Here is a 17,350-nt window from a genome sequence, read left to right on the forward strand (position 1 = left end):
ATGATACCTAACTGCATGAAACAAAATCCTCTCAATACTGACATTACTAACAAGCCTAACAAAGCAGGCATTCGGTAAAACACAAAGCATGATGGGAAACAAGACATGCTAGGCTGTTGCTTCAATAATACAAAATGAACAATGGGCAATTTGGCCTTTTATCGTTTGTATAGGGTCAGACTTCCAAAGAAGTCAAATGTATGCATGTACTTAGTCCTCTGTTTTGATATGTAACCTTGCTGCTAAGTTTTTTTGTAAACGTTTTTTTAGTTGAACAGACTTTAAACTTGGGCCCTGCAGGAACACAAGGGGAAACGAAAACATCTATATATAAAAAAGCCTGCTCTTTATGCATATAGCTCTCATTAACACATCACATAACACCAACACATTCAGTTAGAACTCTAGCCATGGTATTTTAAGAAGGAGTGAGCACAAACAGAACGGGTTGTTTTCTCTAGTTGTTTCATGCTGTATTGAACCTAGATGAAGATTATAAATCAGTCTAAAATGTGCAAACGGGTGAAATTTATGTATATCCTGAAGTGTCTTTGTTTGAGTGCATACAGTATGTGGACAATGTTTCAGTTTTTAGAGTCTACCAAAATCTTCATGGGAAAAATAGATAACATAAAGCCCATTGTGTTCTGTTTGTGTCGCCCTCTCTTTCAGTTATCACTCTGTGTTGTATTTTCAAGTGTCGAATCCCGAGGACCAAAAAGGAAATCGAGGCACGGCATGCGCAGAGGCTGGCCGCCAAAAAATATGCCAACACGTTAGAGACAGTGCCACCTCTGAATGAGCTGACTGAGATACCGGGATGTGAGTACTTCTCTTTCAAACTCTTCAATATAGTCGAGATGCTTTTTAAATCGGTAATAAATCCATAAATCATCAAAATGAAAGTCAGATGCGGACTGTGGTACTTTTACAATGGCTCTGCTTGTGGTTTTCTTCAAACGGTCTGTTTAAAAATGCAGAGAGGCCAACTTTAAACGAGAAAAATTAGAGATACATTTCTGAAAAATGAATGAATTTTTAAACACTGAAGTCTTATGACATCTATTCGTTATGCAGAGTGTGTTATGTCCCCTTAGAGCAATCTGTGACTACTTTACACAAAAGCTTTCCCTACAGATCTGGAAGGCATGGGAAATAAAGAAATGCAGAAAGCCAGCTTTGTATGTAGAGCAGTTTTGATTTGTGTCTCTATGAATGGGCTGAGATGTTTTTTTAAAACCATATTCAAATCTACATGGTCTTACAAGACTCTTTGCTGTTGTAGTCCTAATTTCAGATTGACCCAAAGTGGACAGCTTTTCCTTTTACATCATATCTTTTCTGGTGACGCTTTTATTTTCTAAAGTTTTTTACTCTCCCTTCTTTTCACCTCACAAAGCATGCTGGACTCAATTACAATTCTTCTGCTCTATTTGTGTGCTGTTATACTAAAATATCTCTTCCTTTTCTCTTCCTTTCTCTTTTTCCTCTTCTTCTTCCTTCCCTTCTTTTCCTCCAGCTACCCCAGATGCTCCTGCAGTACAGACAGTCTCTGAGCAGGTTCAAAGTGCTAATAACAGCCAGCTGTCCATAGTTAGGTTGAGCGAGGAGCAACCCAGCTCCCTCACTTTGTCAGACACAGGATGATCTTTTTTTTTTTCTGCTCTTACCTTCTTTCAGATGATCCTCTCAGTTTTGACATTTTTTTTAAATGTGGTGTACACAGAAGTGGCCAGTCGTTTAAGGTCACACACCCAATAGGTAACCACTACTGTAAGGTCTTTTCAGTGCGTCTCACAGCCAGACATCCTGCCATCAGTCAAAGCAGTAAGCAATTCTTGCAAATGGAGCACAGAAAAATATAAGAAAAAAACAAGTGTGCAAAAGTGGAGCGGCCATTCAAAATGCTTTTTACATCACTTTGAAAAGTACAGCCAGAAAGGTACAAAAAAAGTAGTATACTAAACTTCCAAGTCTTGATTGCCGCAGTGGGTGAGAGCAGCAGAATATGAAACATTTTCTTATTGTTCAGCTTTGCAGCTGGACTTTTGTAGATAATGCTTTTTGTAAATTTCTTACGCTGTTATTGTTCTCAGAGCTTTTTTTTTGTTTTGTTTTGAATAAAGAGTCACATATCTTGCTTCATGAATGTTTGCATGAAATTGTCATGGGGTGATAACTGTGAGAAAATGACACAATTGAAAGTTGTTTTGATTGTCAGCCATGAAAAGAAAAGTGCATTCATGTCGCCTGTATGTGTGTGTGGTCGTCTAGTTCACAAGCTGTCTGATCGCTTTCTCAAGACACACTTCAAGAAAATCACGATTTGCACTGTCTGCCTCAAGTGTAAATAAAACGTGATTTCTCTTGCCAGCAAATCCTGGTCTCAGCTGTTGATTGAATGTTCTCTTTTTTTTCTTTTCTCTTCCTCCCAGGAGTCTGGTGTGTTGCTTTGTGTGGATCTTTTCTATCTCAGCTGCTTCGCTGTGGCCTTTTCAGGTTAAAAAACATGACAAATAGGGACTGACATCTGTCTCTGCCTGTTCCTCTACATGCTACGTTATGCATTTGTATGCACACATGCGTCCATCAGTTATTGTGTAATTTATGGGGGGGGGGGGGGGGGCGTGATTACTGCATCTAATAAAATCACATGCTAATCCTGCTGTGGCAAAATAATGTAACTCTTCAATCACCAGTGGCACCAGAGAGAGTCGAGGTCGAAATCCTCTTCCGTGACTATATGACCAATCATCCGTATGGCTGGGAAAGAGCCTGAAGTGGAAGCCCACTGACTGCAGCCTTTGTAAAGAATCAGGATAAAGACATATTTAATAGCTGATGTCAAGCATAAACTCCAAACAAAGCATGCAGTAATGTTTGCTTTTGGATTAACTAAGAAGGAAAGCAACAATGATCTAACGAGCAAATATGCAAACGACTGCTTTTCTGCAGAGCTTATGTGACGCTTCGGCTGCTCTACCAAGAATAATGCAGTTAATATGTAAGTTTCTAAAGTTCACTCTTCGGATTGAGGGCTCAATTATGCAAAACAACAGTGCACTCATGAAATGCTCCCCCTGAGGATAAAGTAAAAATAACATCAAACATAACTTAATTACATTTTGCAAATGAGGATCAAGAAATACCCAATCTTATCTTTTGGATGAGTGCATGGGTAACAGAAGCTTGTCAAATCTGTTTACTTGTTTAGAGATAATTATCTTATGGCACATTCAAGGACAGAAAATATGTAACTCAGGGAGGTATTATGACCATAAACTGACTTTAAAGATCCATGTTTCTGTATAAAAATGTGTCCCATTTACAAATTTCTCTTTGCCACCATTAACACGTTCTCAGCGAGCTGTACAGCATCTGAGTCGATATCTTCACAAGAAAAGACCGCAGTGAGCCTCTTCAGTTTCACAGAGAATATCTGCTGAAAACACACTGGGGAAAAAGTGGATAAAGGGTATAATTTCCTATCCACCAGGCCCTTTTCATCTGTCTCCCATGCGCTCACACAGACAGTGAATAAAATGCCTGAACTGAAGAGATATATCATTCCTTCCGTATCTCCCATCAACCTGAAGAAACCTGCTGTCCTCCAGAGTGCCAAGTCAGTTAGCGGGACGTGGAGATCTTCTCAGCGTTTCTCTCTTAACTCAAAGAAACCAATCATACATCCATCCCCATAGACATCTCTCAACGGGCAGCGAGGGACAAATGAATTAAAGGATCATAGCGCAGTGACACAGAAGGATGGGCTTCACTTTTAGAAAGTCACTGTGAAAGTAATTATTGGCCCCAGTAATTCTGAATGAGTTTTTCTATATTAAGTAATACCATTACTTTACCAGCTGAACTTTTGCATTTGTCAGTAAAAAAGCACAATGTGGTGTTTCACGGATGTTTATTTACTGCACTTCTTCTTCTTCGACTGGGAGCAGTAACTTTGTGATGTCACATAGTCACTATGATGTCCCTGCGTCGACTTAATGGCTTAGAGAAAAAGGGGTGAGATTAAGAGACGCCGTTCGGTGCTATTTGTCACCTGTGAATTACAGACTGTATAAAATGAAAAAAAAAAAAGAAAAAGAAAGAAATTGAAGCCTTAACATTTGGAGCTCCCCCTACTGGCTGGCTGCAGTATAGGTCACACGCTCTGCCTCTTCCATGTTAACAGGTGAAGTAGAAGAGGAGGGACGAGAGGAAATGTAACAGACACTAACATACGAGTCTTTGACCTTTACATATCTGTGAGTGTCTGTTTCAAAATGACACAAGAGTCCTTAATGATGTGGACCTGATGGATCTTTTTCTTGGTTAGGGGGTTGGGGATGGGGCAATTCTTTTAACTCTGTAGAGCACCCTTGTTTAACCATAGTTATTTCTACATGTGCTTTAGAAATGAAGTTGATTTGACTTAACAATTTAATTGTACTAATTTTGTACTAATTTTAGTACAACTGGTGGAAGAGGTGGAATGGTCTCGTCTATCTTTATATACAGCCAATGCTGTGGACAGAGCTATTTTAGAGGTATTTAGATTAGTAAGAATAATCGAAATCCCTGCCAGCGAGCTTCATATTTACATATGTCTGACTAAAAATCTTCTACTAAATCTACTAAAAAATAAGATTACTTTTACTCACAAATTAGATATTCAACTGTATATATTCATTTAATGGTTTTCTGTTTCTTACATGTTCTAAGGTAGTGGTGTGGTGTGATTTTCTTTAGATAGCATTGTTAACCTTTAATTGCCGTACTACACTACTTTTCTGAATATTAAATAGGAAAAGGACCAAAAATTCAAAAGCACTTCAAGCAATTTGACACAAATTAGTGTGTGAAAGATCAATCTGGATTTCAGAGTGCTACAAATACTTACAGCTCTAAATTAAGCCTTCACCGAACCATGCAGGCCTTTAGCTATTGTAGCGGTGAGTCGTCTCTCCAGGTTTTCTTTAAAAATGTACTGACATAGAAAAGAAAGGAGACACAGATACACCAGCAAATTCACAATAATCTTGACCGCAGGGGGAATGCACAAGGATAAAAGCAGAAAACATGTTTCATAATTCAGTGAAAACACAAAATCTATTCACAACAGTTCTGATGGTTGGTTGAATATTTGAAGTCAGCTTACACTGTAAAACACAGAACCACAAATAATTTCAGGTTTACTTAAACCCCCTACAGCAGCTTTTGACATCTGCTGTGTGTTTGTAGTTGGGTTTCTTGGCCTCCGTTTGTGTATCCAGTGACACTGCAGCGTTTGTAAAGCAAACGTTTGTGTTGCTACTGGGGAAAAAAGCAATGACGCTCCGGTCGGCCTCATCGGGAATCTGTCCTTTGAGCAATTTTCACAGCCGTTACACAATAGTTGCTGAAGAGTAAAATCACACCAATGATTCTTGTTGATCCATACCACAGGTGTTATGTGGGAAAGTCTCACATGTGGTTGCTAGGTCACTTGGGAGGTCTGTTAGAGCCCAAACGCTTTAGATTCAGCTTTTCTTTGGGATTGCTTTCATGCTATGTTCTCTGATGCTGTAAGAAACAAATTATAATGCTGGAGTTGGTGAAGAGAGCCTGCAACGGGAGGAGCAAGCTAAGCAGTTTGTTCAGTTTAACATGAGGGTGAACATATTTTCAAACCTCCAAAACAGGAAACTTAGATTTTATCACAAACCCACATGTATCGATCCACAGAACGTGACCTGCACTGGTCACACAAGGTGGTAGGCGCAGGTGCCCTCCTGAGCCGTTTAAGTTGCTTTTGCCTCGTTGAAGTGGATCGTAACAGTGCTACTCGCTAAGTCTCTTGGAGCTCCTCGGAAAACGCTGACTTCCTCTCTGCCTGCGACAGCTAGCTTACCTGTTGTTACGCAGCAGGTCCTGTTAGTGTGATTAGCTGGGCTAGCTAAGCAACAGCTGCAATCCCTTGATTGATTAACACATGTCAGTATTGACCTTTGACTCAAAAGTGGTGCAAAAGTGATGTTTTTCTATTAAAAAAGCACAACATTGATTGACATACAGACAACTCAGTGTTGATATGTGATAGTTGTTTGGAAAACAGGACAGTTCCAGTCAGATTGCAACGTATTGTCACCCGCTTAGCTAAAAAGTACATCAAGTCCACAGAAGAATGAATACTGATATCCACACTGGTCTGCAGTATAATATTTATCATACCAGGTGTTTACGGTGCTATATGCACTATACGTTTGTGAACTGTAAAATATGAACGTCATATCCTGCCGCAACTGTTTACTGAGGAGAGAACCTGTAGATGTGAGTGGGCTCAGTAACAATAGAATACAACCAATCAATCAATGGTTGACACTGCTACTGTGGTGCTTTGAGGTATTGCAGTAATACCACATTTAACTGTTATAACTAAACAACTTGGTGTAACGATGTCACAGATGCAAACCCATGTATAGAATGGTTATAAAAAAAGTTCCTGTCTGCTGGTCTCCTCTGTACAGAGCTAGCTATCAGTTAGCATTTTTGTTTATCTTGTGCTAAGCCAGGCTCAGCTAACGGTCTGATACAAACTTCTCACTTGATTTCATTCACTTTATTACTTAAAATGTTTACTTTTACTCCAAGAAGATAATTTTCTTGTAATCATATTTCAGCCATCCTCACTCCTTGATTCTAAATGTGGAACACACCGTCTCACACACAAAGCTGACTGTTAACTTTTGTTCTCCTTATTTCACACAGAAAGCCCTCAAAGCCATGGCATTAAAAGAATAAATAGACCATGCTTATTGCAGAGAGAAACAGATGTGCCTTCATTACATTCAACCTACTTAGCCCCGGCCCTCTGTTGGATTGCAATATCTCTTCCAATTAGCACTCGAGGCAGGACCCTGATGATAGCCTACCTGATGCAGCTATGAACTGTTTGTGTTTTTCCTGTATGTTTGCAGCTGCAAAGGTAGAAGAGAAGGAGGAGGTGACGACAGTCTCGGGGAAAGTGGATGGCGAAAAAGGAGAGAAGAAGTCCAAAGAGGGCAAAAAAGAAGGCAAGGGTGCCAAAGAGGCGAAAGGGGATGAGAAGGATGCTAAGAAAGGTGAAAAAGGTGAAAAGGGAGCAGCCAAGAAAGATGCCGCTGATGGAAAAGGAAAAAAAACTGGTGAGAAGGGAGACAGGGGAGACAAAGGAGAAAAAGGAGGCAAAGGAGGGGCTAAAGGGGGAGCAAAGAAAGCTCAAAAATGAACTCTGACTTTCATGGACAACCACTGAAAATAATCTCTTCATATTGTTTTGCTGCTAGCTCTTGTGGAGTTTTTTTTTTTTTCTAAGATGACTTTTTATCATATTGTATAAAATAAACCAAAAACTTTTACACAAAAAAATGAATCATTTGTCCACTTCTCTATCAAGAAAGGTGCAAGAACATCAGAGTACAGTAAAATTCTGGATTTATTGTCGTAATCACAATTCACTGATGAAACATTAGAGATCAGAAACAGTTAACACTGATATCTACAGCGTGCCTTCATCACCATGAGGTGTGCCTTAACAAACACTCCTCCACATACTGCATCTGAAGCATCACGACCCATTTGGACTCCACTGAGATAAATAAAAGACCATGAAACACACTGTATACTTCCATGAGAGGTATTTAAAATACAATGAAAATACAACATTAGCTCTAAGATGATGGGCCTTTCTGTACACTTGATGCCAAAACACAATCTTTGTACATGTTACAATCAGAACAAAATACTTTTCTATAGCATTAAAGTGCTCAAATTTTATTTTTAAAGTGTTTCTTTTTTAATTTAAGATGTCCATGCTCTTGTACCGGCTGCACTATTACTGAAAAATGTCTGGTTTACAGGACAGTATACATACCCAATGTCAATTTATTCAGCTTAAATAAAAAAAATGTAAAAAAATATCATTCAAATGTAATGGAAAATATTTTTTGTACCTACTCTTTAACTGGGTAAAACATTCAGAATGAGGTTCCCAGAAAATGGAGAAAAATGCAGTATATATAAAAAATGAAAGAGACCAGTTAAAAGTAATTATTATTAATCACTGCATCATTATTTCACAAAGGTCTCCTCAGTCTTCCATCATTGTGGCCTGCAGGATCATGCTATTAAGATTTGAGTCCGTCCACTCAACCTTGATTAGCAGCGATGATTCATTTTCATGGAAAAGTTCAAGTTGGATCCAATTTGAATTTCTGGAGGATCGTAAGCACTTCTTAGAAATTCTGAATGTTCAAACTGCATACACGCATCAGAATAGTTGGTTTCTGTGTGGCTGACATGGGGTCAGTAGGTATTTCTTAAGTGTTTTGAAGATATATATATTTTGTTGCAAAGACAAATTTCCTTTGTGGTGAGAATACACGCACCCATAACAGTCAAAGATTAAGACGTTGCTTTAGTTTTCAGATAACACTGGATATCTGTGGCCCAGATGATCAAGTTACGTCAAGACATCTTTTCATAATACAGGAAAAAATATAATATTACCAACCTAACCATTTTAAAATGTGACTTCTTGGTGAACAGTTAATGAATCGTGTAAGGCTCATTGATTGGTTGATATCAAATCTGAAATAGAAGTATTCATTATCCAACATGCTATCCACTCTTTCAGAAGTAGTATTCACCTGCTGGACGGACTTGTTAGGAGTTAAAACTGCAAACAGACTAGTTTCTGACCTTTCAATAATGAGTCAAAGCAAACACTGTAATGGATCCAAACTTGGATTTAGGGAACTGGGAGAATAAATCAGTCAGTGAGAAGTCATTGAAATAATGAAAATTGAATGTATCTTTGAAATGGACTGAATCGTTTTCCAAATCACAACTTTGTTCCAAACCAAAGAGCGACCAATCTACACAGAGACCAGGATTAGTCCCAGATAAAAAAAAATCTGCTGTAATGTGACAGTTTTAGTCCATTGTCACTGAGCTGCGGACTGTATACATTGGTTTTCTTATCTGCCTTACTGCTGTTTACACTACACATAAATAAAGTATGTTAGGGCTCTCTGCTTCAATACTTCTATCTTGACACTTTCCTATACTTAATATCTGCTCCAATTTACTGCAACTTTGAGACTTTTTTGGTCATTGTTAACAAGATCATGGTAAAAAAAAAAAAAAAAAATCAAAGAAAGGCTGCAACATAACTTCCTCCGACATCATACCATGCCTTTTTTCTTTGGTGTGGGATGCAATGTGAAATAACCTGCGAAAAAATCCGGACAAACTGGGTAAATGACAAGTTACAGAGTTTCAAATATATCCTGGAATGCTTCATGAAACGCTTGTTTGTATGCCCTCTGTCACCTGCAAATATATTCAACAGTTTTTTTTGGGACTATATACATCATCAAATATTGCAAAACTTCTGTAAACCAACACATTGAAAAAGAAAACATAGCTTTATAACATATTAATATACATGAACACTATTAGCTCACAATTAGAATGTATTTCTGATCTTTGTAAACATTATGACTTGTATGTATTTACATCAAAAAGCAGCATATCACTGGAGCATCTGTAAAATGTAACACGTTATACATTTCCAGGTTTTCCTTCATAATCTGCACAAATGTTTTTGTGATCTTTTTTTTTCTTGAATTCCTCATTTAATTAACATTCCAGTGGAATTGAAGGCTATTTCCTGCAAACTGTGTTTTTAAAACGTTTTCACTCATATGATGTTTTTTTTTTTTCATTTCCATAAAGTTCCTCTTGACCTCAGCTAACTGATCCCAAAGAGAGGGAAACAGCTCTCAAATAAGTCAACTATGTTGGCCACGTGTGTGTGTGTGTGTGTGTGTGTGTGTGTGTGTGTGTGTGTGTGTGTGTGTGTAAGAGAGAGAGAGAGAGAGAGAGAGAGAGAGAGAGAGAAGGGATTTTTGGAGAAAATCTAAATACGAAACATTCATTTGAACTCCTTGACATCTGTTGAAATCAGAGAAATAAAAAACAGGTTCTTTTTAAACAGCAAAATTTGTACAACATTTGAAAAAAACAAAAAAAAACAAAAAAAACTCCAACAGCTTCATATAGAACACGATTATCCTCAGAGAAATGCTGACTATAACACAACTTTTAAAGTATAAAAATAGGTGTGCAACAACAGAGGACTTCAATTACCTGAGTACCTTCCCTTTAACACTGAAGTGGACTTTAGTCATTTGAGAAGCCATGCTGCAGAGCATGACCAGAGGCCTCAAAACCTAGCATTAATCATTTTTAAGCCGAGTCTACTTATGCTGACTTACAAGAAAAACATGCTGATGGAACTGCCCACACATGTGTCTCTAAGTGCACTCAGACATTCACCTGGCTTTTAGGTGATTAAGGCCGCTCATGGCGACCGCTGCAACAAACCCCGGTTAGATTTACGCATGAAAGCTGAGCACATATAAATGCAATTCAAAAACAAGAAAACAACTGTTCTGGCAGTGGAAAAGACATAAGAAGTGTCAGTCGGTTTTTGTCTTATTACACATTCGATGTGGCAGGCGGTTGGTGAAAGAGTTGAGGGAATTTGCCACAAAAATGAGGGACACCCTCCCTCAAATAAAGGCAGCCAGGCTCATTTAAGAGATACACCCTTTTTTTGTGACACAGGCCTCATCCCTCTGCAATGCTTTTGCTCGCTTCACAGGAGGAAAAACTGGCAGTGTTAACGATGAAGCTATCCGCAAAGGACAGTTTCATGTTTTTTTTCCCCATTTCTTACAGGTCACATGACTGTCTCCCTCTCCTCCTCCACCACAGGGGAGGGTTTCTCGTCCTCGCAAGGCCGCGTGGCTGCAGAATGCTCCTCGTCGGGCAGGTGGAGCTCCTGTCCCGACGAAGGTATGGAGTTCTCAGAGACCGAGCCGTTCTTTACGTACCCGGGGAGATTCCTGTGTCCGTTCACAGGCACGGGACCGAGCCTGGTGGTGAGGTGGAGGGCGTGCGGTCCTCTGGCGGTGACATTAGTAACACTGGTGTGCGACACCATGGGTCCATAGCTGTATGTGTTACTTCCGCTCCGAGCTTTTCTCTTGAAGTCCAGAGCCAGAGTCCTCCTGCTCCACGACTTTTTGATCTCGGCTTGCACCTTGGAGGAAAAGGAAGTTGTTTAGAGAAATAAGGGCTAAACATATCGTGCAGGATGATCTTGATTTAAAATGCCACAGAGTACATACCTCTCCATTGCAAAAGCAGTATATAATTGCCACCAAGAATCCCTGAAAAAGGGTGGAGAAAGATTTTATTGACATGATCCATGAATTTATAGGCCAGTTAGCTTCAGTTAGCACTTCATTTAACATTTAAGAGGTATCCTTTTATATCAGACAAGCCTCTCTTCCTAATTATAAGAAACAGAATTAGAATATGAGTCAATGCCAAGTAGGTTTATACATGTTAGAAGTGTGTCTTAGTGTTGTCTGCGCATCACAAATGAAATCAAAAACTGGACACAAACTTAACAGTAGCACTCTTACCATAGAGCAACTAAAATAGAACACAATAAAGATTTGATAACAGTGACAAAATAATATGTGAAATATGTAGAATACATCCATTTGGTGTATGATAACAGATGGTATCTTAATGGATCTAAGCACAACCAAAGATCTCCACAGTAAGCAACAATGGGTGGGTTCGTTCGTTTGTTCACCTTCAAAAGATAAGTGAATGTTTAATGGGACCATCGGAGCTTTATTAGCATGTCAGACCACGGCAGCTTTACCTGGAAAGAGTTAAACAGCATCTCATAGTGCATCTGGATGAGCCAGGGAACTCCAGACACCTCTGTGTACGGCATGGCGTTGAATATGATGTAGTGCACGCCGAAGAGCGGCATCAGCACCAACGTGGACTTTAGGAGTTTCCTGTATCAGTGACAGAACAGACATGTTTGGTCTTAGTTTGTCAAAGCTTCTTAATAATCAAAAACCTGTGATGCAATAAGTGCAATTAAATACATGTTTTTTTTTTTTTAAATCGCAAACATATCCAATAATGAATGAATCAAAGTGTATGACAATTAGCACAATGCTAACACTCTGTACCTGTACTGTTGTCTTGTGTCGCACCTTCCAGCATTTGTTTCTCGCAGCTTGGTTGCCAACACTCTGATTATGTTCAGAAATAACATAAAATTGACCTGTAGTATAAATAGAAACATAATGGTATAATGTCATTGCAATCAAGATGAGGGTTCTAGTCCAACAGCTGCACTGCCCCAGGTGCAGCAAATCACTGCCCTTTCCTCCGCAGCAGGGAAAAGGTGCCAGCAGTGAACACATACTCACCACAACGGCCGCCAGGATAGGCACTTGATAAATCCATTTCAAATTGCCCGCACTTAAGTCCCAACACCTGCAGGGATCAACAACAACAAAATGGATCAGTGGTAGCTCAGTAAGGATCACCTGCTAGGTGAGTTAATCTAAGAACACTGCTAATCCTTTCATCTTAGAGATAAAACCATGATAAAGTATGACATGTGGATGTTTATCCAGCATCACAAGTAACCAACCACCGCTGAAAAATAACTTCTGTTAAATGAGGTATTTCCTGTGTTTTCACACAAAGCCCCGTTCTGCTTCAAGGACGTTCTCAAACCTTTGAAATTAATGCCATTGAAAGAAGAAGATATGTGTCCTTCTGGAGTTGGTAATGAAACACTTTAATAGGCTTTAACTACAAGATTCAAACATAAGAGGAATGAAATCCTCAACAGTGTATGGCTATTATTCAAAGCAGCTTTAAACCTTCTTCTTTCTACTGAATGCAAAGTTAAGTTGTTATTGTCCCCGTGTCGTTGTGCTATGTTTAAACAACTGATGAACAGTCATTTTGTATGCAATGGTCCAAATAACTTTATTGTGACCACGGCTTGTTTGCATTTTGTTACCCATCACTGGAGTCAAAGACACATTTTGTATTGTATATTGTGTTGTATCTTGTTGTATTATATCATGATCTTACAAAGGGAATGAGTAATTGTTCCAAAATAACAAACCGTCATTGTTTTGTTTCTTCACAACTACAGGGTGTGTTTTTACGAGTGAAAGTATTATATTTTTTTCCCACTGAAAGAACAGTCACATTTATTTCTTTATTACATTCTGTTTCTTGAATTCTAGGCATATCATTTCCATTCAGGGGGGGATGTGAAGGCACTGAGAGTATGTTTGTGAGATAAAGCTTGAGAATGTTTTATTTCTCCACAGCTACCGCAGTACTACATTTGCTTGTTGTGTGAGGAGGAATAGATGGCTCAAAGACAGCCTAGAGAAACGTGTCTGCAGTCAGACACCACTACACACGGTTTCCCTTCCTGTACAAAAAGAGGCCTAGACAGGAAGCAGAAGTACCGTGGCTGTATAAGGTTGAGGTCCTTTGAGCAACTCCTGCATACCAGCTTAGCTGTAAGCTCTAAGATCCAAAGTCCTCAATGTTCAACCAGGATACAGGAGCAAAATGTGGAGGCTGCAGATAGTGCAAAGAGGGGCTTTAAAGCCCGCCAAGTTGGTTTGAGGCAGCTTTCTTTCTGAACAGCTCTACCCATTTCAGATTGGAAGGCCAATCTGCTTTAAACCCCATGTTGCTTTCATACCTCAGCATACTCAGAAAATATACTTTTTTTTACGACTCAGTTTGCAACTCATGACCTCAGAATTTGTGTGGTGAAGCTCTACAAGAAAAATATGGATAATAAATCCATGTAGATCACTTACTCTGTGTCTGCAAAAGTCGCTCTCACAGTCGCCCAAACTGTCACAAATATGGCTGGTACTCCTGGAAAATAAAGTCAAAAATACACACTGTTGTCATAAAACAGCCATCGTTATAAGAAAACACTCTAAAAGATGACATCAGAGGTCCATAAAAAGCTTATGTATGTAGAACCCGGGTAGCACAGCATCCACATTGTATGCGCTGTGCTTATGTAACTTTCACGCACAGTGTGTACAATGCAGGAACTGTAAGGCCCATTTTCATGCAATAAGGCATTCTTCTTTATCATTGTCTGCTTATTCATAAAAAACAGCATCGGTTTTAGAGTGCCTCCCAAAGTTTTTGCAGACCACTAAAGCTGCCAAAACTTAGCCCGTTACATACATGTAGGTGTAATGAACATAAATGACACAGAACTCACCCCATCCAATCAGAGTGAATCCCCAAAGATACTTTCTGTCTGAGAAGAAGGTCATGAAGATGAGGCTGTGGAGGTAAAGTCCCTCTACAAGGATCCAGTAGTAATTGGTTGCCAAGAAGTACATGAACAAGGTAACGACCACTTTGCAGCCAATCTGTGGAGAAATGGCAAGGAGAGCAGATTTAATCCATACTCACAGTGGGAAAAAAAGAAATGCTTTTCATATTCCAGTATCAGTGTGTGTCCATATTTACACAGCAGCTACACATCAGTACACAACAGGGGTCGGGGAAAAGCATGGGATGAATATGCATTCAGCTTTCTGTGCAGAAATGTTTCTTTGCAGTGAATACTGGAACACTGAATGGACAGTCATTGATGTAGAGTGGATCATTATCATTATTAGATCAATAATCTGCATCTGATTCTTAATACTGCGTCCTAGTCCAAGAAATACTACAAACATGGATCAAATCCAACAACTTTCAGATTTTTGCAGACATTCTGTCCCTTAAAGATTTGATTTTAAAGATGGGTCTCAAACAGATGAAATGATTTTGGGACGAAATGCATTCTAAAACACGCACACTTTAAAGGTGCACTATGGAGTTTTGGTAGAGAAATGTGAAAGTCGGAGAAATTTACAGATTCTGTGGTCTATGTTCATAACTCTATACACAAACTGTCTTCAGAGGAAAATTGTATAACTTAGTCATGGTGGTGAAACCGTAACTCTCCTGGTAGCTTTTAAGCTCTAAACAGTTTTCAGGGATCCATTTTTTCCTTTTCAATAAAGTTTGTGTATTTAGTTCAGAAAATATAGCATAGAATTATATAAATTCTCCAACTTACAAATTTCACTACCAAATCTACATAGTGCCCCTTTAAGAGTAACCTGAGACGGTTTCTCCTCCTGCAGAGCTGCTTACATATCAAGGAACAGGCATTGACATTTTATGCAACCACCTACTAAAAAACTGAGAAAGTGCAACAAACTCATGGTCTGCTCAAAGGGTTACAACTGTTCAAATGAATCATTGAAAGCTTCTCTGTTCGCTGCTGCTTTTTACCCAATTTAATTGGCAACCAATTTAAATCGCTTATAACCTAAAATAAGATCAGCAAAGTTCTGACGACTGCACCACTGAACGCCTTCGTCTTTTTTTGGCTTCAATCAAAAAAAAAAATGTCACATTGTTCATACGAACAGGAGATCAGTAAAGATGAAATCTTATTTCTAGATTTCCAACGCAAACAATGAGAAAAAAAACCCCAATAATAAACAGAAAAAGAACATATGTTGGTAGCGTTTAAGTTTTCTTTGTAATTCGTTTTCTATAAACGGTTATTGCAGTGACTTGCATATAAGACAGGGTCACGTTTGTCTGTGTTGCATCTCAACACTGTAAGCATTTTAGGAACTGAGGAGACAGTTTTCTATGTTTTTGATAGAAGTGTGTTTTCCATTCTTGCTTATTTCAGCTGTTGAACATTTCAGGGTCTAGATGTTCTTATCTTATGCTTCATAACGCTCCATACATTTGAGTAGTGACTGAAAGAATGAGATCGCAGATACAAGCGGCCAAGAACGAGTTTCCTCCAGCAGGCGGCTGGGCTCAGCCTTAGAGATTGGACGAGGAGTTCACCCACATGGAGGGAGCTCGGAGTAGGGTTCTCCTTCGTGTTGAATAGAGCCAGTTGAGGTGGTTCGGGCATCTGATTAGTATGCCTCCTGGACAACTCCCTTGGGAGGTTTCCCAGGCATGTCCAACTGGAAGTAGACTCCAGGGTAGACTCAGAGCTTGCTGCAGGGATTATGTTTTCCATATGGTCTGGGAGCTCCTTGGACTCCCCAAGGAGGAGCTGGAAAACGTTGCTAGGGAGAGGGATGTCTTGGTGGACTTGCTTAGCCTGCTGCCACCATGTTGTTCTGAAACACAACTCCACTCTTTGCAGCCTGAAAGCTTTTCACAGCCTTCTGTATATCCTGTCTTATGCACTGACCTTTCTTTGCACTATATCAACGACACACTATACTTTCTCACTACATACTTTTGCACTGAATAGTTGAGTGGATGTTTCTGCAGCTTGTGTACTTTAGAATGATCCAATGTCAACATGACATAAAATGCAACACTGCTTTTAGTATGCTTTAAGGTTGTGACATTTCACAGAAGAAACACTTGTGGATTGAGTTTATAATCGATATATTTTATATTCAAGAGCATTTGGTGCAGATATAGCACACATGGACATTTAGGGAATGGAAGTAAAAAAACAGGAGATATTCTCCTGGTGGCAGCATGTTTCTATGTACACCTTTTTTTCAGATCGGTTTTTCCAAAGTGCTGCATCTTTCACTTGATCATACGGGAAGTGAAAGGTAATCACACTTACCACTTGTAATACACAGTTTTTGAACTATTTGTGCAGAGCTGATTAGAAACCAGCAGATGTCACAGCTTGTGTTAAAAGTTACATTTTATAGCTTCTTCGTGGGCGAAGTGAATTTCCCCTGTGACCTACTTTCTTGTTTTGTTTTGCATTAGGAGATTCATCATTCAAATCATTGATTTCATTATTCTTTTTTTGTTTAATCGATGAATTCATGGATCAATAAATTGCAGCTTCTTGCTGAAATGGGCGTCCTTGCTTAGTGCTGTTTTATATAGGGTGACGTTTATCTTGTTATCAATAGTTGCTGCTGTCATTATTACGTTCCTTTTGTATTGACAGTCGGCGGGTAAATCCCAGAATCCCAAACTGATTAAGTCAGCCATTGATTCAGTTGACCTGCATGCTGCTTTAAGCTTTAGCTGTTGTTGTCGAATGGTGATGAAATCCATTTTATAATTACTTTGAGTGCTCCTCTTTTCTCTCTGTGTGCTTATTATCACTCTGTTCATTTTTATCAAAACCTTCTTTCATCAGTCTGAATTCTTCAAAGCTTCGTTGGTGCACAGCCGGGGCTGGATTTGAACATTTTATTTCTTGTAATATTCTCTCGTTTATTCAAATCTGATTCCTAAGCTTAAAATAATTGTGTGCGAGCAAATCAATCATTATTTGTATAGCGCCAATTCAGAACAAGTGTCATCTCGAGACACCTTACAAAAAGAGCGGATATTATCTGCGTCCTTTGTCCTTTGTATTCCAAAGAAGCGTTGTCGC

At 39.1% G+C, this 17,350-nt stretch overlaps 2 protein-coding genes across 2 annotated transcripts in view; one reads left to right on the forward strand and one right to left on the reverse strand.

Annotated features, from left to right (window-relative positions):
* The window catches only part of tmie (transmembrane inner ear), a 14,092-nt gene extending 6,712 nt beyond the window's left edge, over positions 1 to 7,380 (forward strand). The window contains exons 3-4 of the mRNA XM_061044934.1: positions 673 to 822; positions 6,954 to 7,380. Of these exons, the coding sequence (XP_060900917.1) occupies positions 673 to 822; positions 6,954 to 7,243 (440 nt within the window). The 3' untranslated portion in view covers positions 7,244 to 7,380. The remainder of the gene's footprint in view (positions 1 to 672; positions 823 to 6,953) is intronic.
* A 52-nt stretch (positions 7,381 to 7,432) lies between these two features.
* Positions 7,433 to 17,350, reverse strand: part of pth1r (parathyroid hormone 1 receptor) — a 46,818-nt gene continuing 36,900 nt past the window's right edge. Inside the window, exons 7-13 of the mRNA XM_061044933.1 lie at positions 14,180 to 14,333; positions 13,758 to 13,818; positions 12,327 to 12,393; positions 12,084 to 12,178; positions 11,762 to 11,903; positions 11,214 to 11,255; positions 7,433 to 11,125 (exon numbers count right to left, since the gene is read on the reverse strand). Coding sequence (XP_060900916.1) covers positions 10,763 to 11,125; positions 11,214 to 11,255; positions 11,762 to 11,903; positions 12,084 to 12,178; positions 12,327 to 12,393; positions 13,758 to 13,818; positions 14,180 to 14,333 — 924 coding nt within the window. The 3' untranslated portion in view covers positions 7,433 to 10,762. The remainder of the gene's footprint in view (positions 11,126 to 11,213; positions 11,256 to 11,761; positions 11,904 to 12,083; positions 12,179 to 12,326; positions 12,394 to 13,757; positions 13,819 to 14,179; positions 14,334 to 17,350) is intronic.

This window comes from Labrus mixtus, chromosome 8 (assembly GCF_963584025.1).
Source record: "Labrus mixtus chromosome 8, fLabMix1.1, whole genome shotgun sequence".
NCBI classification, from domain to species: Eukaryota; Metazoa; Chordata; class Actinopteri; order Labriformes; family Labridae; genus Labrus; species Labrus mixtus.